The sequence below is a fragment of the Tinamus guttatus genome, unplaced genomic scaffold, assembly GCF_059628265.1.
Source record: "Tinamus guttatus ecotype Peru unplaced genomic scaffold, ASM5962826v1 Tinamus_guttatus_pri_ptg000690l, whole genome shotgun sequence".
Lineage (NCBI taxonomy): Eukaryota > Metazoa > Chordata > Aves > Tinamiformes > Tinamidae > Tinamus > Tinamus guttatus.
In genome coordinates this window covers 301,190-326,199 of record NW_028289224.1, presented here as the reverse complement: position 1 = coordinate 326,199, position 25,010 = coordinate 301,190, and the positions used below count along the sequence as shown (strand labels likewise).

General features: G+C 49.2%; 1 protein-coding gene across 5 annotated transcripts in view; it reads left to right on the top strand.

Moving 5' to 3' along the window:
• The window catches only part of EXOC6B (exocyst complex component 6B), a 215,576-nt gene that overhangs the window by 25,353 nt on the left and 165,213 nt on the right, over positions 1-25,010 (top strand). For all 5 annotated transcript variants that reach the window (XM_088536658.1, XM_088536656.1, XM_088536657.1 and 2 more), the window contains exons 2-6: positions 2,968-3,133; positions 7,701-7,748; positions 8,257-8,347; positions 8,456-8,501; positions 10,301-10,505. In XM_088536658.1, coding sequence (XP_088392784.1) covers positions 2,968-3,133; positions 7,701-7,748; positions 8,257-8,347; positions 8,456-8,501; positions 10,301-10,505 — 556 coding nt within the window. The remainder of the gene's footprint in view (positions 1-2,967; positions 3,134-7,700; positions 7,749-8,256; positions 8,348-8,455; positions 8,502-10,300; positions 10,506-25,010) is intronic.

The window sequence follows — 25,010 nt, the reverse complement described above, 5'->3', positions numbered from 1 at the left end:
ATTGGCCTCGCAGGCTCACCCTGGCCCTTTCCCAGGGAGCTCTTGCGCCACTCCTGCAGTTTCTTCTTTTTTTTCTTTCCCCCCTTTTGCTTTGCTCAGTAGTTAATTTGTTTATTACGAAAGTTAGAATAAGATTAAACAATCTGCTAATGCTTTTATGTAGCCTAATGAGAAGAAAATGTTTCTGGGGGATTAAAACCACTACAGAAGTTTAAAGCGGGGATGGAGGGGGGGCGGAATCGAAGTCCGCAGCGCGCTCAGGAATTTGTTCCACTTGTTAATTGGAAACACAGGCGGCCGCTGGTGTCCCCGCCGTGTCCCCGCACATTGTTCGGCCGCCCTTTCATTTGCTCCCTGGGGACCTCCCTCCTCATCCTCGGCCTCGCAGAGGCTCTCGCTCCGGAGCTCCGGGATGGCGCCTACGGAGGCTCCCACGGAGCATCCGGGCACCTGGAGCGGCGCCGCCCGGGATACGGATCCCGCTGGGGAAGCGGGAAGGGCGGCCGAGCCCTCGCCCTGTGCCCGGGCTCCCTCGTTCCTTGGGCTCCGGCTTTGCCCCATTCCGAGGGAGGGGATTTTGCTTCAGAAGCAGAGCCACAGAGTGGAGCTGCTCCAGTGCCTGCTCCAGCTTTCCTGGAAAGGAGGTTTGTCCCTTTCTTCCTTTTTTTTTTTTTTTTTTTCCCTTTTCACTTGGCCTTTTGAAAAACCGAAGTGGATTTTTAATGAATGTTGAAATTGTGAAACTCAGTGACACAATCCAAGAACTCTTCAAAGTGTGTTAGTTTTTTTTTTTTTATTTTATTTTATTTTTCAAATGCACTCATCAAACAAAACCAGGGCGATCTGTTCACGGGCACAGAGTTATCAATCCAAGAAATCGTCCCCTTCTCCAGAGTCGCGAGGTCCATGCGCCCAGGCCAGGCCGCCACTCCTCTCACTTCCAAGCAAAGTGTTTTCCTCAGGCTCTAACACATTTTTTTTTTTTTTTAAATTGGGAAAAACTGAGAAAAAAGGCATCCTTGTGGATTGCTTGCTATAGCATTTCCCCAATGTCTTGGATTTGCACCCAGGAAAGCAAGTAGCCCAAAGCTGTTTTTTATTTTTATTTTCCTGACCTGATTATTGCTTTGGTGTGGTGATTAGTGGAACAAATACAGAGATAAGGTTGCTCTTTGGAGAGGCTCTTTTTTTTTTGGTAGATCACAGAGTATCATGTAGGTTGCTGGTCAGTAAGTGCATAGCACAGTGCTGGGGATGCAGAGGTGGCTGGTGTGGGAGCTCCAAGTAGGAAACTCATTGCTGGAAGTGAAGTGGAGAAGAGACAAGGCTCAGGGAGGACACCGAGGAAAATTCCCCTATATCCAGAGCAAGGTACGGGATTTTCCCAAGAGTTGCTAGCTAGAAAGTGTGAAGCCTAATGCCTCAACCGTGGGAGTCCTGCGGAGGAGGAAGGAGCTGAAAATGTTTGTTTTCCGCAAACTTTTGCCCACTTCCTGAGTGAGTCTCTTCCCTGCAGCCCAGACCTGTCTGAGGGAAGGAACCGGCCCTTGGTGGGTAAATGCAGGTCACAGCAACCTGCTCCCCTGCAGCCCAACATCGGGTCGAGGGAATCCGCCTCCAGAAAGGGACCTTGGAGCTGCCTTCTCGCGTGCTGGGGTTTTCTTGCTCCTTGTCACCAGCTCCTCCTTTTTTAACACAAAATCAGGCTAATAAAAAGCATGGGAACTCTGTGCCTAACCATCTGCAAGGGAAATTTGGCCTACAGCATGTCAATTATTGAGATTTGTTGGGCTGCTAGACGCTGCTGTAAATGCAAACAGGATTTTTCCTTTTCTTGCCTGCACGCTTATGCGGCGCCCATAATTACTGTTTGCATTTTTCCCTTAAAATTTGTACCCGGATAATAGCACAGCTTCTGTAGCCGGGGTTGGTTGCGGCTGTGTCTTCATCCTGGGATGAGGCCGGAGCGCGGCTGGCATCGCTAGGTGGCACTCCGGGCCCAGCTTTGGGATGTGGCCGTTTGCTAGTGCGACTCTGCGCCTGCTGCAGCTGGAGGAAGCCCCCAGCATCGTGCTGTGGTCGGGATCCTGCGGTTTGGGGACGTTTACAGCCTTTTCTACCTGTAGTACGAGGGCAGAAGCTGCTTGGTACTGCAGAACGCAGAGTTGGGACCTTCAGAGCTGTCTCCGTGTGCTGTTGGACTGTGTGATGTAGCACTGGGTTATTTTACACTGAAAGGATTGAAGGTTCTGGCATCTTCATTTCTGTCCATTTTCATTGGAATAGCTCATTTTTTGCCCTTCAGCTTTCAGTCCTGTCTTGATATTTCCTGGGTGACTCTGGAGACTTTTGTGGACTCGGAAGGGGGTCTCCAAAGTGGCTCGTGGGCACAAGCTGCATCAGAAGGTCCCATCGCGCGGGTGCTTCGGGCAGGGAGATGTAAGGTGTCTAGTAGGATTCCTCCAGCCCCGATCCCTCCTGAAGCATTTCTTGGCACTACCACCAAATAGGGCTTGTGTTTTGAGTCCTGTAGCTCATTAAGGGTCTGATGTCCTCACATCTTTCACCTTTGGTTAAAGGCTGTCCCCTTGGAACCTGTGGGACACCTGGCCAGATGGGCTGCACGGGTGCCCCGGGTGACAGCAGACAGCAAAATGTCCAGAAGTCAAACATGGAGTATGAAGACTTTGTTCCAAATGGTTCTGCACTGGTCCAGCCCTGGTGGATCCCTAAGGGAATGCAAAGCTGGGGTTTGGCAGGTGCAAAAAAAAAAAAAGAAGGAAGGCTGGAACAAAAACTTGCAAACCTGGCTTTGGTGCCTGGTTATATGCAAGTGAAAAGGAAAGCTCTCCTTTTATGGCAGATTTTCTGGTTGGTTTGTTTTAAATCTCATGTTCTGGGTATTTCTTGTAAGCAGTGACACTGGCAGATACTAGAATCCTGACCCACACTGGCATCTTCTTCCAGGTCTGTCTATGATGGAGAGGAACACGGTCGTTTCATGGAAAAATTGGAAGCGCGGATCAGAAACCATGATCGGGAGATTGAGAAAATGTGCAACTTCCATTACCAGGGCTTTGTGGATTCCATCACGGAGCTGCTGAAGGTTAGGGGAGAAGCGCAAAAACTGAAGGTAAGAGAACCCAAGTGAATGTCTCCTTTTGTGCAGAGCCCTTCCTTCTCCCTTAAAACAAAACAGCAGCAAAACCCCACTCTCTTCCCAGAGTAATAGGTTACTCATTTGAAGTTTAACAATTATTATGGCAAACTGGAATGCTGTGGTACATGAGAAGCACTAAGATTAACGCCAGGCCTGTTCCGCATTAGGAGACGTGCTTTTCCTGGGGTACCTTATGCTGGTTTCTTAAGCAATAATATGCTGTGTAGTGCAAAGCACATCTGCTGCTCCCGAAGTGCCCGTTCCCGTTCCGGGAACGATGCTCCCTGCAACGGGAATGCTGCCTGGGTCGCACCAGCAAACACCTCTGACCATGATCCCCGGGTACCTGCCCATGTTGGCCAGCCAAACGTCAGGGTTTAAAAAGCGAAGGAGCTTCGGAGCATGGGGCATTCAGAGCGAGATGGAACGGTGGTTCGGAGCAAATCAGGATGCTTGGAATTGCTAAGTAGGGAAATCAGGATGCTTGGAATTGCTGGGTATGGAAGCGCTGGCTTGTGAACAAAGGCACAGCCTGTTTCTGTGAGCAGCGGCTTCAATTCTGAGTGCCTGAGCCAGAAGGTGAAGCCTGGAGTTAGGGAGGGGTTTTCCAGGTACCCTTTAAATCTGTGCAGAAAGACCAGAGAAAGGAAGTTTTCCTGTTTCTTTAAAAAATGATTATACTCTGTGGGGTGGAGGAAAAGCCATGTGCAGGACTGGAGTGTAGATAAGCAGTGGGAAGGAAACCAGTTGGCATCCTGGGGAGAAAAAGCTGGAGATTGCAGGTTTTCTGATGTGTGGCCTTGCAAGTTAAGCGTGGATGCTGTGCCTTAAAAGCTGAGTGTATTGTCCAGTTTGAGGCCCATTTGAAAATACAGTAGTGACTTAACCCGTGAGCTTCAGAGCCTGGAGACCATCCTCATTTTCCTGCAGCAGCCGAAGCAGAGGACGGGCAGATTTTCCGCCCTGGAACAGGGCTCTCTGCAAGTGTCAACGGCACGTTGCGACCTTGCGTAGAAAAAGAAAATACCCCCCACGCTGGGCAGCGGCAAAGCCCGAACGCTTGGACATGGGCCTGGGTTGGGTGGTGCCCAGAAAGGTGCCTGTTGTGCCCAGACAGCAGTGGCAGTGACGATGGGAGGGAATGAAGTTGTGGACAAGGGGAAAAGCCTCCGAAAAGCAGGTTTTCTGGAGGAGAATGAAGAGCTGCAGTTTAGTGGTGCTGCCTGTTGCTTTCCCGAGTTAACTCCAGCATTCCTGAGCAGACCCTGCTCTTCCCAGGCTTCCCTGGCCTCAGAAGAATCTGCCTTGCCCTGGCTTTGCCCAAGGAGAGGATTCATCCAGCGGCCGCTTGCAAGACGAGGCCATTGGAAGCACCATGAAAGGAGCCCGTTTTTTCTTTCCCTCTCTTTTTTGTTTTCTCTAAGCTATTGTTTCTAGCCAAGAGCTCCACATTGTTTGTTTGCAAGGGCTTGGTGCTGTTTCCCATTCTACAAACAGCTACTTTGTTGGTGGCGCACTGTGAAGTCCATCTCTGTACCCTCAGGATCTCTCTTGATTTCCATTACTATGCGATCTATAAAACGGCACATGGGAAAAATACACACAGAAGCTTATTTGGGAAATATTGAGTCCTCTTTGTGAGCGTTTCCCGGGAGAATCATCCGTGGGTCCAGTGATGAGTGTGGGTTTTGTTCCAGCTATTCATTCTGCATTTGATCTTGGCCTTTTTCTCTACAGCGCTGCTCTTTGAACGTACGTGCGAGCGAGGATGAAATAAATAACCGCCCTCCGCACCGCGTCTCGAGCGGGCCGGCATCTCCAGGCTCGAGCTTCTAGCTTTGGGGCATCCTTTATGATACCCCCTTGCCAAAATCCCAGCTGCTTTGTTTTACCAACGCACATGCGTCACGGGGGTGCACGTGTCATCCTCACCCGTCCCCGCGGAACACAGTGCCCTAGTACGGAGCGGAGAGGAGAACTATGGTTTAGGTGGTCCCAAATTGAGCTGAAGTCTGACCAGAACTCTAGGGTTAAACTTTTTTTTTTTTTCTTTTAAACTTTCTGTCGTTCTTGGCCTCCTAGGGGCTAGCGCAGAGCTGGGAGCTCTTGCTCGGAACGAAGGAATTTCTGCACTCGAAACGTGGTGCTGCTTTCAGGGGCCGCTGGTTGATGCTCTGTGTACCGAGGAGTCAGGTTGAGTGGAAACCCGTAGGACATGGCCGCAGGAAGGCACCTCCTTCATTTGGGTGAATGTAATCCATCATATTTTATCAAAGCCAAACCTATTTTTGAGGATATTTATTTTTTTTTAATTAGTTTTGCTAACACACTTCTTATGGGGTTTCGAAGGAAAATCTTGCTGCTTTTGCTTGTTTATTTATTTATTCCGTCGCGCATCTTGGATGTATATATTGCATCTTGTTGTGCATCTTGGATGTGCAGTTTTAGCTGCACTAGTTTTTTTCCCACCAATCATGGCCAGAGAAGAGAGATTTTTTTCTTTCTGTGGCAGCTGCCTCCAGTTCAGAGGTTGTTGTCACCTTCTTCCAGGCCTGTCCTCTGTGGGATGAGCAGCCACAACCCATCCAAGAGGGTTGAGCTCTCTAGGCCTCTCTCTCTTATTTTTCCTGCTCGGAAGTCTTTCCAGCTGGTAGGTTTGGGAATATATATAAAAATATATATACATATATTTATTTTTTAAGTGTGGTTTCTGCCTTTGGGAAGGGTGGTTGTCACCAGGGCCATGGAGGAGCAGGGTGGTTGTACATCCTAGTGTGGTGCTTGTGTTTTTTAGCAGTAGCAGTGTCCGTTTTCCAGTTTGATATCTGTTGATATCCAGTTTGATATCCCTCCTCCGTATCCTGTTTTTGGTGCAGAAGGGAACGCGCTGGCAGCTGGAGCAGCCCCGAGCTTCTCGGGCCCCCTGTCTGGGTTTGGCCACTGTCTGCCTGTCCCTCTGGCTGTGGGTCTGTCTTGGGTTATAAAATCTCCCCCCAAAGGCTTCAGGGCCTACACAGAGACTACATAAATAATCTGCTTTCTTTTCCCCCCCAAAATGGAACGGAATGGATGTGGTTCTTAAGAACAAAAGAAAACACCACCTCTTGCCCCCCGAAGCGCTCACTGTGCAAGGGCAGGATATATCCTCACTTCTTGTCTTAGTCGGGATTCATATGTAATTTTAATAGAAGACTAGTGCAGCCTTGGCATTATTTTAGGAGCAGTTTTAAATTACCCTACATGGATTCCTCTTTCCTGGTGGGATTTTCAGGATATAAGAAAATAAAATAATCTTTGGAAGAGATGCTGTGCTCCTGCTCGTAAAATCTCGAGACATCATAGAGGAAATGAGCAGTGTTTGCAGGCGGCAGGCGGCCAGGAGAGCCGGAGCTCCCGCGGGAAGGAGGGGAGCAACGCGAGGCGGCTGCTGCCGCGGATCCCACGGGGGAGAATCCTCTCCTTGCGCCACGGCAAACTCCTGAGCAGCCGGTCTGGGATTGGGAAGAGGAGGAGCTTGTGCGCTCCGTATGCGTCCATATGCAATACCATAGATATTAATGTCGATATACTACATTGTGCACACAATACACAGCTGCTATTAAGGTGTGCTCGGAAGATGCACCTTGAGGCTGGCAGTGCATCCCACTCTGCTCCGGTGCCGCAGCTGCTCTGTGCACCATCCCTAACCCACAGCTCAGACGAGAGTGCCATGTTCCTAGAAATGACATTCCTTAGCTTGGAATACCTGCCCTCGGGAATCATGGCTGCATCGGTGGGTGCTGGACAGACCTGCTGCCACAGTTGTCCTTGCACTCGCTGTCAAAATACTCTGTGTGTTAGAGCCAACCTGAGGCCTAGAGCTTTAAGATGCTGAACTACTGGGGTCTCACGTGTGCAGGGGGGCTCAGAGTTTGCAGAGTGGGACATGGTTGAACTTGGAGCCTTGATTTGTTTGGGAGATGCACAAAGCGGGAGCTTCGAACAAGCAGGTTAGCGAGGAACACGTGGAATTCTTGTAAAGGGCGATGGGAGTCAGGAGGAGGGACTGCATAGGAAGCACATCTTCAGGTCTGAGAGAAACATTTTAACTTTTTGGGTAAAACGCACAGTGAAGGCTTCCTTCTTCCTGGGGTATTAAGGATTTAAAACGTAATTATAATTTATTTGGTGACAGAGAGGGGGAGTTTCATCCCACAAGACTTGTATCCTGCCTCTCCTATGGATGCAGAATAATTTTTTAAGCTGCGAATCCATGTGAGCACCTGCTACAAAATTTACTCCGTCAAGACTGCAGCCTGGGGAGGCTGCTGTGATAACAAGGATGAGGATCTGCCCGTGGCACCTTTGTGTTTGCAGCGCTGCTGCTGTGTACCTCCTTCAGTGCATCAGACTGAGGGCAATGAAATGAGCTCATCAGGGGTGCCAGACAACATTGTGTGAAAAGTGATGGTATTTTTTTTAAAAAAAACAAAAACAAACAAAAAAAACATTATTCTGGTTAATGTCTCCTCTTTACTCTTTCTGCTTGCCCTTGCTGCAGAACCAGGTGACCGACACCAACCGAAAGCTGCAGAACGAAGGGAAAGAAGTAAGTGCTGCCTCCGTCCTGCCCTCTCTCCCTTTGCTCCTTTTCCTGCTTTGGGAAGAGGTAGCAAAACTTCCGCTGTGTTCCCCTGGGTGGCAGGTTAACCTCCAAAAGCAGAAGTCTGGGATTCTCAGAAGGGCTTTACAAACTCAGGCTGGTAACAGGGTAAAACACGTGGAGGTAACGCGGCCGTCGAAAGGACGCGGCTCTGAGCAACTCCTTTCAAACAATGAAACCCAAGAATTTTCTTTTGTACGTGATGGCTGATCCTTGCTTGGCACTTATCCAGATGTGAAGGCTTTTCTGTTGAAGACTGAGGGGGTTTAAAAATCCCTGTTTATGATGGTAAGAATTCCTCTGGGAATGAGCGGCCACATCCTGTCTTTTGGAAGAACTAGAAAAGAGAAGCTGAGTAGGGGAGTAGGAAAAAAAAGAGATGAATAAGATGGGAAGGGGAATGCATGTTTGCTGCATGTTTACTATTGTCCCTGTGTTTTTTTTCTCTCCCAAGTTGATAATAGCGATGGAGGAGCTGAAGCAGTGCCGCCTGCAGCAGAGAAATATCTCGGCGACGGTGGATAAGCTGACACTGTGTCTTCCTGGTGAGGAGTCTGGAGTTGCTCTTTATTTGTACAGCTGTCTCTCTTAATCCAGATCGCTCTGCTTGCTGCCTGTGTCTCACTGCTTGTGTATTTTTCTTGTCTTTCCAGTCCTGGAGATGTACAGCAAGCTGCGCGAGCAAATGAAATCTAAAAGGTAAATCCATGGAGCCTGACGTTCACGCTGGAGGCGTTGAAAAGCCCCTTTTGGTGTTAGTTTAATTAAACAAAGAGATTCCCAAAACTTCAGGCTTGGAAATCAGCCTTCCCGAGTGAAGCTATGTGATATTTTTGGCCGCTATCCTCACAGCAAGCGGGGCTGCCTCTGGTACGGAGTAGAATTGCGGCTGCAGCAGCTTCCGCGCTCTTTTTGTGTGAAGTTTCTTTAAGATGGATGTTCACTTTTTTCCCCTCAAAGGATTGTTGTTGTGATGGGCTTCCCTGGTCTGTGCATAGTGCTCAGTACTGGGCGCTTTACTCACTTTCACCCTGGGAATGTCCCAGTGCAAAACCTGCTATTTTCTGGGAGAATCGAAGCCAAAGGCCCACGAAACGTTGTGTGGGGTGGTAGGAGAAGCTGCTAAGGTAGGTAGGAGGATTAGCTGTTGCTCAGAAGTGAGCTGAGCTACAGGACTTGTCTCGGAAATCGCATGGTCGGATGTGACGCCGGTTTCAGCTGCTGCCCGTCACACGGTGCAGCACCTGCCGTGCTGCAAACGGGGCCAGAGCGGGTTGGAACGGAGCATTGGAACCTTCCTTGCTGCCTCCGCCGCCCTTCGCAGCCCTTGGGAGGGGAGGAGGGCTCCTCCTGCAGGACGGCTTGGGCTCTTGCTCCGTGTGGGATGGGCAGCTGGAGCGCAGTGCGGGGCTCCGGCCTCGCGAGGGAATTCTCCTTCTGGAGAAGATTTCCAGGGTCTGTTCTGGCAATTGCATCTTCCTCGCACTCCCCAGATTGGTTCATTTTGAAACAAATGGAAGCTGAAAGCTGCGCGTCCAAAGAATCTGAACCAGGAGCAGGGAGGACCATGTCAGAGAGGTCCCTGCGTCTCCAAAGCAGCTGAACTTTCCTCATCCCCACACGTTTTCAGCCTTGCTTTTGGGCAGGGAACAAGTGCTGTCTCTGCAGGCTACATTTTAGCTTCTGAGTTGCGGCTCTTCAACAAACAACGTCCTAAAACACAACAAAACCCCCAAGTGTGTTTATTTCCCCGGTTTAATTTCTGGCTTTCTGCATGCTCTTTAAGTTTCTCTCTAGAGGAGATTGCATTTTATTGCAAATAACTTTTCTGTACCTCGCCACCGGTGTAAACAGTGCCCGAGTTGCAGGATTAAGCCGTTGGACATTCCGTGTTCCTAACAGGCCGGGCATCTTCTGCTTAAAACAACTTTCCCCTGGACCTGGTGGGAATTTAGGCAAGAACGGCCCTGCATTGGGATTTGGATGCTGGGCTTTTCCAGGGTTATGTTTCTTATGACACCAAACTTATTCTCCACCTCTGCCGGCTTCAGGGTGTCGCTGGCAGGTGACTGCAGCCAAGATGATCTGTGTTTGGTTCCTTCCCTCTGGCGTTGCTTTGAAGAAGGCCATTCCCTTTCCTGATGGAGTCGTCTGAGCTAAATTGGCCTTATTTTGTCCTAGAGGAGCCTGTGACCTAGTGTTTGCCGTAAACATATTCCTATAGACCCCACTGATGCTTCCTCGGAGGTTGCCCTCCCTTGGGCAAGGCTTCCTCAGCTGCCTCCCGTTTTGTTTGCCCTTTCCCAACAACCTTGCTCCCTGACTGGGATAACATCAGCAAACTTGCATCAAGTGCATCTGAGTCCAGTGGCTCATGTACCTTGTACCTGCATTCCTTGCTGCAGAGGTGAAACCCTGGGGTGTATTGAATTATTTGCTCTTAACATGTGCTTTGGAGGGGAGGTGACAGGGAAAAAGTTGTTGGTTGCTCTTCGCAGGCACTACCCTGCACTGAAGACCCTGGAGCACCTGGAGCACACGTACCTGCCCCGTGTGAGCCACTACCGCTTCTGCAAGGTCATGCTGGACAACATCCCCAAGCTGCGCGAGGAGATCAAGGAGGTCTCCATGTCGGACCTCAAGGATTTCCTGGAGAGCATCCGTAAGCACTCTGACAAGATTGGAGAGACGGCCATGAAACAGGTAGGGACTTGGGCAGCTGGGTAGGGCTTCTTTTCCATATTTACGTGTAATACCATGGGAAAGCAATAATATATTTTTGCGCTTCTCTTCCCCCACCTCTACTTTGCTGCGGATCGCCGGTTCCCTGACCAGGTCTGTGTGTCTGGGTCGTGTTTTCCACCTATTTGTGCTCCTGTGCCCGGTGAACCCTGGCAGACCCTGCCACACAAGTCCTGATGTCTCAGATTCAGAGCAATGCAATAGAAATACATGTATTAACCATATTTTCTTTTGTCTTGAACTAATTTTTAAATACTATGTGTGCTTTTATTGTCACTTGTTTATGATTGCCTGACAGTTCATTTCTATAAAAGATGAACCTGGTTAATTGGACATAGCCGTGCACATATTAAAGTGGAATTGCTTTCTTCTCCTCTTCTTTAATATTCTAGTCTTGAATTCCAAAACAAGTTTCCGTATCGCAGCTGGAGAGCGTTGCTCGTGCTGGCTGTCAGGAGAGCTTTGCTGCTCTGATGAAATTCAGATTTGCTGGTCGTGAAATGTTGCATCTCTTGAGCAGTAAAGTGCTCCCTTCGGTACTGATCGACTGATGAGACTTGTTGATTAATGGGAAGGACTTTGGCCATAAGCTTTCACAAAGTGTAAAATCATGCCGTTATATATGAGGTTAGAGGCAAAGGCAAGTTCATTTTCCCTGATTATAGGGAATCCTTTCTATAAAACGTGCTGTCTTGAGGATTTCTATTAATTAATTTATGGTGTATCTGCTGCTTTATTGTCTTCTCAAACTCCTCGTATTTCAGGAAAACAAACCGACCCCTTATGTTGTTTAAGGGAGCCTTGAACAGGTGCCACGCTGTGACCTGACAAAGATGCCTGCTTGGCCCTAGCAGTCGTTATGTTAAATCAAGTTAATCTCTCTGAACCCGCAGAAAACAGGGCTGTGATCTTGGCATCCTGATGGGGATGTCACAGTGTCCCTTTCGGTACCATCTGGCGAAGTTCTTCCTCCTTGTGCTTTGTCTATGTGTTTCCAGCGGTGGTGAGTCATAGAATAATCGAACTATCTGAATTTACTTGAGTAGAAATATCTGAACGTGCACCTAGGAGCATCGTGTGCCAAGTGTGGAGGGACCCTGGGAAGTGGGAGAGCACAAACGTGCAAATCCAGCCACGTTTCCATGCCTTCTTAGGGAGACCAGTGCTGAGAAAGTGCCCCCACCTGTCTCCTCTGGTAGATATTTCCACACTTCCCTTGCTGCCTTTTGATCCATAAATTTCTCCTTCTCCAATGCAGCCCGGTTTTCCCCATCCAGCAAAGCCAGGATAGCGGCACTTGCTGCTACTGGGATCTTCTCTGCCATGAGCTCCGTCCTGGTGTTTCTCTCACCATTTCTCACCCTTCTTCCTCCAGCTTGCAATGTGCATCTTCAGGAGAGGCCTTGGAGGGTTTGGTGGGGACTCACTGCGCCTCCTCTATTCCAATATTTCACCAGGTGATGGACCTGGGAAGCTGCTTGTTAAAGGACAGTAGATGCAAAATTTCCCATGGTTTCTAGGACAGACTGGACAAGGACTTGCAAGAGGTTAATGGCCCAGGAAGTGTCTTCCCCCAGCTCCTCACTGTTGTCACACCAAGCTTGGGCAAATACTGTATTTTCCTGCCCCGTTCTTGTCCGTCCTTCATGGGGTTTGTCTTTGGTTTTGCAGTAGCTGTTGGTGTGAGCCAGCAGGCTTCTCAGGAAACCTCCAGAGTGAGTTTTCCTGTCTCCTTACTCTTCTCTAACACCTCTCTTACCCACAATCTTTCCCTCACTCTTTTGGGATATTAGATGCTTTTTCAACTCTGTCCCTCACTACTGATTTCAACTACTAATATTTTGGGCTTCCCTTAAATTCATTATTTGTTCATCAACTTTTGATACCATTTCAACTCCTGCTGTGACTACTTGAACCTAACCTTAGCTGGACTCTTTTCTCCTTTTATCCACCCCAGTGACTGCCTCATGCTATTTCAGAAATTCTTGGTCTTTGGCCACCTTCTGTCCCTTTACAGCTATTTTGGAGTTTAAACATAGAAGTTGGGTTGTCTCTGGATTGTGCTGATTTTATTTTTTTTCTGGCTTGATGCTGTTGCCAACAGGTCTGTTCAGGGTACAGAGCTGGAGTATCTGAATGTCTTCAGAAAAATGTGTAAGTGGAAAGATTTTCATTTCTTGTCTTCCATGTAGATGCTAATAAAATACAGCCTGAACCGGGCTGTTGCAAAGGAGCATCCAAAGCAGGCTTGCAAAGAAGCCAACATCCAGGTGCTTTTAGTGCAACTCCCTGTATCGCCTGTTGGCAAACAGCTTCAGAGCCCCAGTTTTGTGCTGCTTTGAAGCAAGATGCAGACTATAAAGGGGGGGTTTTCTTCATCACGGGGGAGAATGCCGGCATTTTGGGGGTGGAAATTGCCTGGTTTTTGATGGCCAACACGTCCTGTTGCTGCACAGCCACTTGAGGAGCGGGGTCCAAGTGCCAACGTGGAGTCGTACGATGCTGCAACTTGGACCCGTGTGCTGGGCTACATCCCGCAAAAAATGTCCTGGGATGCTTGGGCAGCAAGGAGGGAGTAAGACCTAAACCCCTAAAACATCCCGAAACCCCTAAAACATCCCACTGGTGGCTGAGAGACATGCGCGGGAAGTGAGTGCCGTTGGCAGGAGGCCTGGGAGACTTGGGGAGCGGCGATTGGCAGCTCAATGCATTCGGTTTAAATTAGCATCATATAAATTCTTTCAAAATTGTTTGATTTCACCAGCGGGAGTGGAGCAGGGGGTTGATACAATGGGGAAAGGAAATCGTGTTTTTGTAACATTACAAATCTGAGGCGGATGATGACAAGAGCTGAAAATTTCATTTTGTGATAATCGGAAAGATGTGTCCCGGCGTGCTCGGAGCCGGGCTGCGTTCCTGGCCGGCCGACAGGGCCTCAGCCCCTCTCCTGGCCAGGAAACGTGGCGGGGGGACAGCAAGTGACACCTGGGGTCACCGCGGAGCCACTGGAAGCATCTCTGAGCACCACGAAACCTCGTAGCTTCACTGTACAAACAATGAGATCTCATTGATTCCTTGCCTTCACTTTTCTTTTTTAATAATAAAAAAAATTGGTGTTTTATTACCTATGGTTCTAGGGGACTCTGCTGCTTTCCAGATATTGTCGCTAATTATCCAGCTTGGAAGGATGAAAGTAGCTCAGTGCATTTGAACTGGCTGTGGACTTGGGCCCTGCAAGCCTGTGTGTGTGCGTTTTGTTTTTTGTGCTTTAGGATCTGAGCCCCGGCCTCGCCAGGAATGAATTACACGTCATTAACAGGCGCTGATATCCGGGCTGTGGTTTTATTATCTCGCTCAGCGGCCAGGGAATGCGCAGCATGCGCGAGAGGTCACCGCGCACGGAGCCGCCGACGCCTCCACGCAGGGGGCCAAGAACAACCCATCCAAGAGCCATTATCAGATCAGGTTTGGCAGGACGGCCAAGATGTTCCACGTGCCTCGCTGAGAGGGAGGCAGAGCAGCTTGGATTTATTTTAAGAGCCTTGGTAGGATGCGCTCTCCAAGCTGATGCGCGGCGCAGCAGTGCCAACCTCCTGGTGCACGTTGGGGTGCTCGGTGTCCCAGCTGCGGGGTTCCTGTTTGTCAGGTTGCCCTTCCAAGTGGAGGTTCCCTTTTCCTGGGGCTGGATGCTGTTGTCCATGTGCTCTCTGAGCAGCAGAGAGTGAGGTCTGTGTAGGCGAGTGCTCATGCAGCGTGGCACAAGGTTTCACACCGAGGTGTGTGCAAACCCTTCCCAAAGCCAGGCAAAATCATTGCACGGTGACGCAGTTTAGTCCAAAACTCAGTGGTGTTTTGGCAGGAATGCTGCTTGGATGCTGACCTGAAGAACACGAAGCACCTCTGAATGCGCTTCAGCAGCAGCCCTGCTCTCCTTAGGTGCAGAAAGGTTTGGTAGCACCAGATCCCATGCAGTTGGCCTTAAAAAGAGAAAATCTTGTGGACGAGGCACGTGGGAGGAGATATTTTTGCTGCTTTTTGGGCTGGAGATGATGGTTGCTAATAGAAATTGGCTGCGGCTGCTGGGATGTAGCGCTCCGTCCTTGTAGCGCCCAGCTGTGTGCTTCAGTGCTTTAGGTATGTCTGGATTTAAGCTTAATTCTGGGCTGGAGTTCCCGGGATTTGTGGCGGTTGCTTTGGGCACGCGAGGCGCTTTGCGTGGATTTGCTCCGTGCTGCGGTTTGTTCTTACGGCCGGGACTGAAGCTTGGAGAGCAGCAGCTACGCGCGGCGGGTGATCACCGAGGAAACCATTGGCTGTTTTGTTTATTTATTATTACTTTTATAATACTATTTTTTTTTAGTTTGACTTGAATAGTTGTGGGTATTGTAATAAAAATGCTCCTATCTAATTTTTGTAAAAACCCTTTTTTTAGCTGTGAGAAACTGAGGAGACCTGGTTCTGTGTGCAGCTTGGAAGGAAACGGTGATGCAAAAAGCTCCCAAACCTCTTAAGTATGACATAAATAATGGGATTCTTTATTAAATGACCTACAGAGTAATGTTTAGCTTCAATTGAAATGTAGCATTTGTATAAAAGCCGACCCAGGTGCAAGTTTTGCAGCTTTTGCTACTTTCCACGCTGGCTATGGGGCTGCTCAGCACGACGGTACTGAAAGCTGCTGTGCGACACCTGCAAAAACTGTGATTTTAAGCACTTCTCCCGCTTTATTTTGGAGCAAGAAATGATGTTCAATGACAGCAACTGCCTTCCTGCTCGCCCCTGTCCTCGTCCTCGCCCATGTCCCTGCCCGGGAGCTCCGGCCCTGGGGCTGTCCCACAGCGATAGCCGACGGAGCTGCGGAAATCCGGGAAGGCTTCGTCCACGCTGGTTGTTCAGTATAACGGTAATAAGTAGAGACGTGGCATGTGGCAATCCAGGCTTATTGGGATATCCCATCCCATCCACGCTCCTCATTTCCAAGGCAAACATGTGCAATCCAGCCTGGGCTGCTGGTGCGGGCGACTGCTCCGGGGACCCATCGGTGGCCTTTGGATGGCCTGGAAAACTGTTGGGAAATGCTGTTTGTGTCGTGTTCTTAATTATCCTCATCTCTGACATTTTTCTAACTTTATGCGAGCCTCTGCGATGCATATGGAAGCTGTTTCTGCTTTTTTATGTGTGTTTTAGAGCAAAGAGGGTTTGACGGTGCTGCTCAGGCGCGTGGGGCAGGGATGTCCTGCTTTGGCAGATGCTCGTGTTCTGCAGAGGTCGTGTGTGTGCCATGAAAACCGAGGGTCCCCTGCCACCTGGGCCCATGCCAAGCTCCAGGTTTTTAGCCTTTTGGACGATCCCTGCATTTGCTGGTTCCCAGGGAAGCGTGTTTTAAAGACCAGCCCAAGAAGGATCCCCTACAACTTAACTTCCAGATGTTTTACACGGGGTCTCTTGTTCCAAAGGTTTTCTTTAACAAGCTCGGAAAGTAGAATAATGTTGTTTAATAAAAGCAGGGGAAATTTATAGCCTCAGATGCAGGGAGGAGAGGCTTTTATAAAGGTCAGTCTGGTGGCTGAGTGTACGGTGACTATTTACACAGCAGAAGCCAGGATAAGAAAACTGTATTTCCTCCCTCCTGGGCAAGTTTGTAAAGCAGAAACTTATATTCTGGTAAACTTCTGTAACAAGAGCTACTTAATCTTTGATGCTATTGCTTGTCTACTCTGTTATATTGCCGTATTAAGGGGGGAGATGCATGTTCTGGGGCTGTTTATATTAAAAATCCGATGGCAGAGTGTGTTCCCAGCTGCAGGTTTGGGGCGGGCGACGTAGATGAAGCTGCGCTCCGAAGGGATGCCCGGCGTTGTGCAGACAGCCCCGCTGCACTGGTGATTCTGCTGTTAAACCTGCGATAATTTAAATGAGTTGATTTTAAAAAAACATTGTCTTGATTTAAAAATGTTGCCAGCAGTTGCTTCTGCTGGGTGTTATAGCCCAGGAGAGAGATGGGTGAGTGTTGAAGAAGCCTGCAAGCCTTAATTACTGTGCAGGCTGACTCCAACTAGGAAAAAGATGTTGTTTTGCATCAAATATTACAGAAAGATCTAAGAAGTCCCCTGCTTTGCTCCTTGAGGCCCGAGTTTGCCACAGGAAGAAGTGGGGATGCTCCGGCTCGGCCGCGTGCCGTAGGAAGGAGGCATTTGGGAATTTGCAGACCTAAGCACGTCGTTCCTCCCTGCACACGTTGTCTGAGGTCTCTGTGCTTCCTCATGCTCTCACCCTCCTCCTTTCCCACATCGCATAATTGGAGCGCAAATGTGCTTATTATCGTAAAAGAACTTTTTAAAAATTATTATTCCAACGTTTCCTGGCTTTTTGTGGAAGGTCTCTCTGTTTATTTAAGGGGAATTGTGTGCCTTGAAGTCTGCGTTTAAAATTTATACTGTAAAGGAACTTTATTAATAGGTGGGTATTCCTCTGAATTCTTTTTATGACCTCAAAAATGAAACTGCTAAATCATGGGCCTTTTTATTTCAGCATACGTATGAGTAATGGCCGCAGGGACTGCGATTTCCCCAGTAGCATATCCAGCGCGTTCTGCGGACATGGCTGCATCATAAAATCCAAAGTTTAACTACAGGGCAACCAGCAGCTGGACCCGCTTTTTGTGTGGCCGGTTAGAGCCCTGAAACACAGGGATGTTTCTTGGAATCACTCCTTTATCTTCTGCCTGTCGGGACACATGCAGGAGCGGTGCCGAGCAGAGCCACGACTGTGTTCTGCTGGGCCCTTAGTTGCTCTTAACGGTTATTTTGCTGCAGCTGGGAAAAGAGGTGCTGCTAAACGTCTCTATTTTGTTTCAGCTCGTGGGACACGACCCAGCTGTACATGGTGGGGAAGGGACGAGTTCCCCATGAAATCAGGCCACTGCAGAGGAGGATTCTGGCTGCAGGGTGGACGTTGATGCGAGCGGGGCCGTGTTTTGGGGCAGGGCCCGTGGCTGGGTTTGCAGGGGGAGCTCGCCGCGTGCCCTCCGCCTGACACCGCTGTACAAATTGCAAACGGGTGCGTGCCGAAATCGCAGACCCACATCCTTCAGCAGCCCCAGACTTCTAGCTCCGATTTCTTTTCTTTTCTTTTTTAATTTTTTTTTATACATACGAAGTTCTGCTGACAGGTTAAGGTCATTTAAGCCTCTCGACATATTCTTCTAATTCACGTATGCAGCAAATTTAGAACAGCTTTGGGTAGAAACGCGCGCCAGGGCCTGCAGGAATGCTCGGCCCTGCCTCCCGTCCCATCTCCCTGCTTTTATTCCATTTGGGAGCCTCTGGGATGTGAGCGTGGCTTGTCCCTGGAACTGGAGGCTCAGATAAAGGCCAAAGATTGATTTTTTTTTTTTTTTTTTTTTTCTGTCAAAAATCAGCACGTTTCTCGAGTGAGAGACAAATACCCTGCACGGGAGGAGTAGTGGCAAGGGAAGGGTGAAGTATGTATGTGATGTGATTTCTGTAGCCCTGCAGGATGAAACTACTTGTTTGCTTCTAAAGAAAAAAACAGAAACATATTCTACGGTTTATACAGCCATTCTAGATGTTTAAGTGAAGAAAAAAAATATTGTCAGTGTTTTTGAGGCAAATCCATAACCTGAGGATAAGGTATGGCAGGTGTCTGCTCCGGATGTGTGTTCTGGAAGCATCTTGCTGCTGCTGACAGCAGCTTTTCCTGGTGGATGGTGCCAGATTCTTGCCAGATCTCTGGGAGCTTGTTTCAGACCGGAAAATGTTGTGGTGGAAGAGTCTCCCTGCAGAACAGGGAACCAAAAGGAGACAGGAAAGAAGGGGAGTAGAAGATTTCTTGAAAAGCAGCTTGAAAGCAGTTTAGTCCAGGGAAATACTCCCCAAATCCTGGAGCGCGGAGTGGAGCCGACGTGAGCCGTGCTCCCCGTGGGCACGGAGGAGGCTGGGGACGGTTCTGCCGCTACCCCCACGAGGGCCGAGGCTCGTGGGCCGCGCGCGGGCGATGACAGTGCCGCCGGGTCAGCCAGCGGTGACGGGATGGCGGCGGGAGCCGCGGCCCGCCTGGGACGCGTTATCCGGCAGGACCCCCTCGAGGCGGCGCTTTGAATGCGGGGCGCGTTTCAAAGCGCGTGTTCAGCTTTCTGTGGCGCTGATTAAAGCGCAGGCCTCGGGGGCGCCTTGGCAGGGCCCTGCGCCGCGGCTGCCAAGCGGCCTGCGGAGGAGCCCGCTCGGAGCGCGGGGAAGTGGGAGCCCTTCCTCCCTATACGGTGCGTATAGGGCCTGTGCAAGCCCTTACTCATGTATTTTCATTGAAAGCCTTTTTCTTTTCAAACCCATGTGGAAATAATAGCAATTTTCCCCCCCTTTTTCCCTCCCTCCTGTCATGTCCTTCAACTCCATGTTTCCAGCGAGCAGATGTGAAAAAGCGAGCAGATAAATGAGGGTAGGTAGCGCCTGGCCATGGCCGGGCCTGCTGATGAGGGAGAAGAGGATTTCGGCGCTGCGCGACCATCACACGGACACGGCGATGGAGAGCGCTCCGGGTCTGCACCGGCTGCGCTCTGCTTGCAGAGCTTCCGCGCTCGAGTGGTTCAGTAGATGCTCCGATATCTGTATATACATTTTTTTTTTATATATATACATATCCACATACACACATAAAATAGTCTCTTGATGGTGCTTAACGTCTAGCTCCAGAAGCTTCTTTGGACACGCACCAAAGGCAAATTTCTGTTTTATTTTTAGAGATGATGACTATGAGATGCAAGGTATTCACTTGGATCAGGATTGCTTGGTGTCTTAGTTGCAAAATTGGAAAAAATAGGCTCTTGCTGTGATCCCGTTCCTGCTGTTATCTGTATCCCCTTCTCTGTGCAGACAGCGCAGTGTGGGTAACTCTTGGCATCTGTCTCATAGTGTTGCAAAACTTGGTAATTAGCAAAAAGACACTTGGAAAATAGATAGGGAAGGCTGAGCAGGGGGCTGGTACCTTTCTGCAATAAGTCCACTGGGCTGGCTGGATGTCTCCTATCCAGCATCCTATTCTATCATCCTAGTATCCTCTTATCTGACATGACCTATGCCGGATTCTTCTTTGCTTGCCCATTAAACATAACCCAGGGAAAGAGCTTTCCTCCTTGGAGTGTCCTGTGCTCCAGGGGTTTCCCTCGCTTGGGATAGCTCTGTCCAGCTTCCTGATGCTGCTCACCGTTGGTGTTTGGGTCCAGCATTTCCACGTGATAAAAGCACTTTCCAGTAAGAGCCAATGTGGAGAGTGTTTGGTGTTTAACGGGCACTGCTGACCTTTCCTAGCTGTTTTTTCATGCTTTCCCGCATGACTCTGTTTAGCTTTTTAGTGTTCTTCTCTACTTCTCTGCCTGCTACTGGCATCTCTGCTTGTTATGCTGCTGCTCCTTGGCAAGGAAGTTGCTCACCAGCCCCCCGTCTGGTGGGACTTCCTTCTCATGTTGATTGTAAGCTGACTGGGGAAAGGGAGAGTTGAATAGCTCACGAGTGCTCTACTGGGCTTTGCATATGGTTGCAATATTGCTCTCTAAGTCCCATCCAGAGCTCCTGGACCCCCAAAATGCCAGTCCACCTTGCACAGCACAAACTTCTGCGGCTAACGTTGAGAATCCCACATGGATCCTGGGTCTCAAGCTACGGCCTCTTCCTTGTTCCTCCGTTTCTGGGCCACTAATCTATTTTCATAGGCCTTTCTTCATTAAAATTTAAAACGCTGATTACCATTTTGCATTCTCCACTAATGAGAACTTGGTGAGCTTGGTTCTGATGCATGCGTGGTGGCCTGGAACAGTCTGCTGTGAAATTTCAACCTCCATTATTCTAGTTCAGACTTTATTTTGCTTTATTTGTGATGAGAGAGGGTCGGGACCTATCTCTCCTGGCTGCAAGAAAGGTGAATGTGATGATGTGGGAAAATTTGAGGTGGCCTTTGGGGTACTGGTCAGTGTGTTTAAGTGACCAAAGATGGCCCTGCTAGATCAGGGACATGAGATGAGAACAGATTGAGCTCTTGCCCCTCGTGTTGGGTTGACTTCTGCTCCTGAGCCTTGTGCTGCTTCCCCTCTCTGCCACTTTCCAAGCGAGGTGAACTATGTAGCCATTGCATTTGATGCTTGACTCTCTAAAATACTGTTTTTCTGGGGAATTGAGGTGAAATTATGTAATATTCCTCAGTCTTTGGACACCATAGTGGCCGGGGTGGCGTGTGATCTCTGTGGAGATTCACGTTACTGCTGTTCCCTGCCGGCCTTGTCCGTGAATGTTCCAGTCTGTTGGCAGGGGAAAGGCCAGAGATGCCTGCTGGTACTTGAAGTATTTTCCTTATAAAATCCTGGCAAGTGCAGTGACATAAGTGGATCATTGCAATATTAATGAACAGATTTGTAGGGAAAGGGAATTCATATCCTCTGGATCAAAGAAATTTGTTGTATATTAATTTTATGTATTTACAAGTTCAAATGTTTCTTAAATGTCTTGTGCTGTTTCTGTTAGCAGCAAACGCAAATGTTTTTAATAAGCCTTTATTTGTAACAAAGCTGGCAAAAATGTTTTCTGTTTCATTTCAGACTTGGTGGCATTGCCTTGAAGCTAGTAACTCTCTGGTCTTGGAGGTTGTGTTAACCCCTTAGCATCTGACAGACTTTCACTGATGCCAGACCTGTAACATGTAGAAGCACTTGGCATGGACTACAAGAAATCTGGTGTAGTTCTTGAGAGCCCATTATTTGACATGCAATTAAAAGGCTACGAGCTTTACTAACTCTTATAAATTTCTTTTGCAAGTGTGGCTGTTAAAGTCCAGCTTTATTAGCCACCTGTGCATGTTTTATTTTTAAGTGGGGACATTGGCCCTGTAAATCTGACTTTTTAAAATTTAATGTATCAGATGTTATTGAAGTATCTTTACAGCGCGGTGCTGTTGTTGCAGCTGCAGCTTTGATAGCTGGGGTTTGCTGCTACTGCGACTCTACTGCCCTGTGGGTGCTCACGTGGTGGGCACCCTGCACGTGGTGTGAGGCTCCCCGTAGCCACCCTGAGCACAAAGGTGAAGACAAGAACCTGTCCTCTGTCTGAGGATCCGGAAAACTGCATGCAAACCCCAAGGGTCACAGGAATCCCGGAATCTGAGAACAGCTGAGGTTGGAAGGGACCTCTAGAGATCATGCAGTCCAACCCCCTGCTCCAGCAGGGACACCCAGAGCACGGGGCACAGGGTGGCATCCAGGTGGGTTTGAAGATCTCCAGAGAAGGAGACTCCACAGCCTCTCTGGGCAGCCTGTTCCAGGATGCTCTCACCATCACAGGAAGGAAACTCTTCCTCACATGGAGGTGGAACTTCGAAGCAACCTTTACCCCTTCATCTCAACTCCTGTGGAGCAAAGCCAAGCTAAGCCTTCGAGATGTTGGGGTCTCCTTTCTTGCAATGATTCTTCAACTAAGATGGTCCTCAGAGAGCATAGGTTGGAAGGGACCTCAGGAGGTCTCTATAGTCCAACCTGTGGTTGGACTTGATGATCCTAAAGGTCTTTTCCAACCATAATAATTCCATGATTCCTACTCAACACAGGTAAATGGAGAGGTCAGAAAAAGTTACTCAAACCTTTGTCCCCTCTGAGCTTGAAATCCTCCAAGGACAGAAAGCTCTTGGGGTGACCTGCTCCACCCTTTGACTGGGTTTGTTGCAAGAAAATTTTTGTTCCTCCAGTTGGAACCCCTCATGTCAGTGATGCCCGTTGCAGCATGTATCCCTGAAGAGGACTGATACTGTCCTCATCTTCTCCATGGGCTCCTCAATGCGTCGCGAGATGCTGGGGACCAAGCTGGAGGCCGCATGAGCCTCGACCACGGGGACATCCTCCTCCCTGATCCCAGTGTCCCGGAATGCAAGTGGATCCCGGCAGCGGCCTGGGCCTGGCTCTCCTCGTGCTCCTCAGCAGGGATGTTGGGATTTGCGGCGGGCGCGCTCTTGCGTCTTCTGCAAAATCCACTGAGATTGGGGGTGTGGAGGAGCTGCCGGGTGTCCGAAGGCATTCGGGCTGATTCCGAAGCTTGTGTGGGATCGGGACCGAGGCTGGACCCGCACTGCAGGCAGCTCAGCAGCTTTGATATAATAAAGGCAGGTTTTCCATCCAGCATGTCCCTGCTGCTGCTTTGGGAGTGTGTTGTGCTGCTCTGCAAAGCTGTGGGCTCACCTGAGGGGCTTTTTGAGGTGTAATTTTATTCTGTACTTTTTTTAAAGGCAGAAATTTGCTGTTGCAAAGTAGGCTGAAGGAGTTTGTGTCTCTTTAAAGCGCACAGTGGCTCCCGGCTGGGTTTTATGCCCAGGCTGTGACTCGCCAGGTTGGTTCCTGCACGTGGACGGCGGTGTCGCATGCTCGGCCCTTCCAACACCGTTAGAAAATCCTCTCTGCCTGGAATGTGGTTTTAAATACTAATAATTTCCTCCTAGACAGAGACCTAATGTACTTAGGATCCATCGGGCTGCAGAAAATTAGCTTTTCGGCCTTATAAACCCCCGTGAACGATTGTTGCTGATAGAAATGTTGACAGACCCCCTTGCTTGGCGGTCTCGTGGTGCCGCTGGAATGAAGCGTCGGGAGCGTGTGCGGGGGCCAGCTTGTGCACAGCTGAGCCCCGCGCCCCCGGCCTGCAAAGAGCTGCTGGCTGCCTGTTTTCTCCCTGCTTTTTAATGCATTTATTTTGTTTTTCTCTCTTTTAGACCAAATTCTTGCCATTTACTGCTTCCTGGACCCGTTGACTTCTGATTGACTTTAAAAAAAATTAAAAAAAGGCGTCCTGGGTAGATTAAACTGCTGAGATGCCTCAGGGGCGTTGTTTATAGGTCTGCTTTTTTTTCTGAGTGAAAGCGAATACTTTAATGTATTCCATATTTCAGGAATCTCGCTGCCTCGGATGCAAAGTGCCATGGCATTTGAAGACGCTTTTTGCCGCTTTTAGGGAGAGGCTGGTGAAATGGCTGGAATTCTGCCTCGCGCGGCGAGTTGAACGTCTCGGGATTGGCGCTGTCGGGAGCTGCAGCCATGGTAGCTGCAGAAGGGAGGGATGGTCTGGGAATGCGGGGTGAGACGGAGCGAGTTTTGCAGCCTAGGCATGTCCCAAGGGCACCAGCCGTTTCAGAAGCCTTAGGAACGTGCCCTGCTTCCAGCCTGTCTCCTGAAGCCCTCTGGCCTTGTGTGGGGCTTCATCTGCTGTCCCCAGGGGCAAGCGGGAAACATGGGCTGCAATGGAGGTCCCGGATCAGCAGTTCCCAGGAGTGCCCTGCGATATGGGATGTCCCCATCTGCTCGTTCCTGTGTCCCTGCAAGTCGTCTTTGTTGCCGGAGCGTGTGGCACTAGTAGATGTTCTGGGCCCCTTCCATGGATTTCCAAGCGCATGATGATGGAAGGTGGGTTGTCATCCGTCCCCATCCCACCTCTGGAAGGGAAACTCTGGGGCTGTTACGTGACCCTCTCGCTCTGGTGCCCTCTGGGTTTTTACTAATCCCATGGGATATTTGGGCCTTGATCGTGCACTTATGTCAGGAAACAAGTGAGGAGCAGCTACTATGGACAGCTCGACCGCTTCCTTCCCTGTTCCTAGTGGTTCCTCCCGCTGAGCATGTGTCACTCTACGTGCCAGTGTAGTGTGCCCCTTGCAGGCTGTTCTTACAGTGACAAAGTGAATCCGGTGTCACTTCCTTCTTGCGTCTGTGCAGCTCCCTTTGAGTGGCTTCACTTGGCAATGAGGTGAGTTTGGTGGCCGGCCAAGGTTGGTTGGTGGTCGCTGAGTTGCAGGCGTTTAACAGCCAGGATTTGGTGTAAAGTGGAAGTAGCTCCTTGCACCAAACCATCTCCGGGATCCATCTGCATTGATTTTTCTCACTAATATTTTTGTTTCCCATGAGACCTGATGCTTCTTCATGGACTGAGAGATGGGGCAAGAGTTGGAAGAGAAGTGACAAGTGATAAATTTAACATTTTCTAGCACGCTGTAAACCCCCACAAGCCATTTCAGATTTCTTTGATACAGAAGCCCTGAGGAAGGATTCTCTATGGACCTGATGGGCACAGGTTTCTCTCCAGATGTTCTTGGGCACCAGGACGCACTAGTGTGGATGAGAAGTTGGCCTCCAGAAACCAGGGAGGGTCTTCTCCTTCCTGAGGGAACATGTGCTGACAGGCAGGTGAGGAGCACTTTCCATCGCTGTTAGCTCCAAAATCAGGAAGACGGTTTGTAAATTAGAATTTTGTGTCTCTATAAAATTTATGAATTACCATTAGTTTTTGATGAAAATTTCTCTAATACAGTTATTACATAACAGTTAGTTTAAATATTAATACAGATATTGAGGTCTTTTTTTCCTCCTCCATGGTTATTTCTTTGCATGGTGCAGATACCGTGGATGAAATACATGTGTTGCCACTA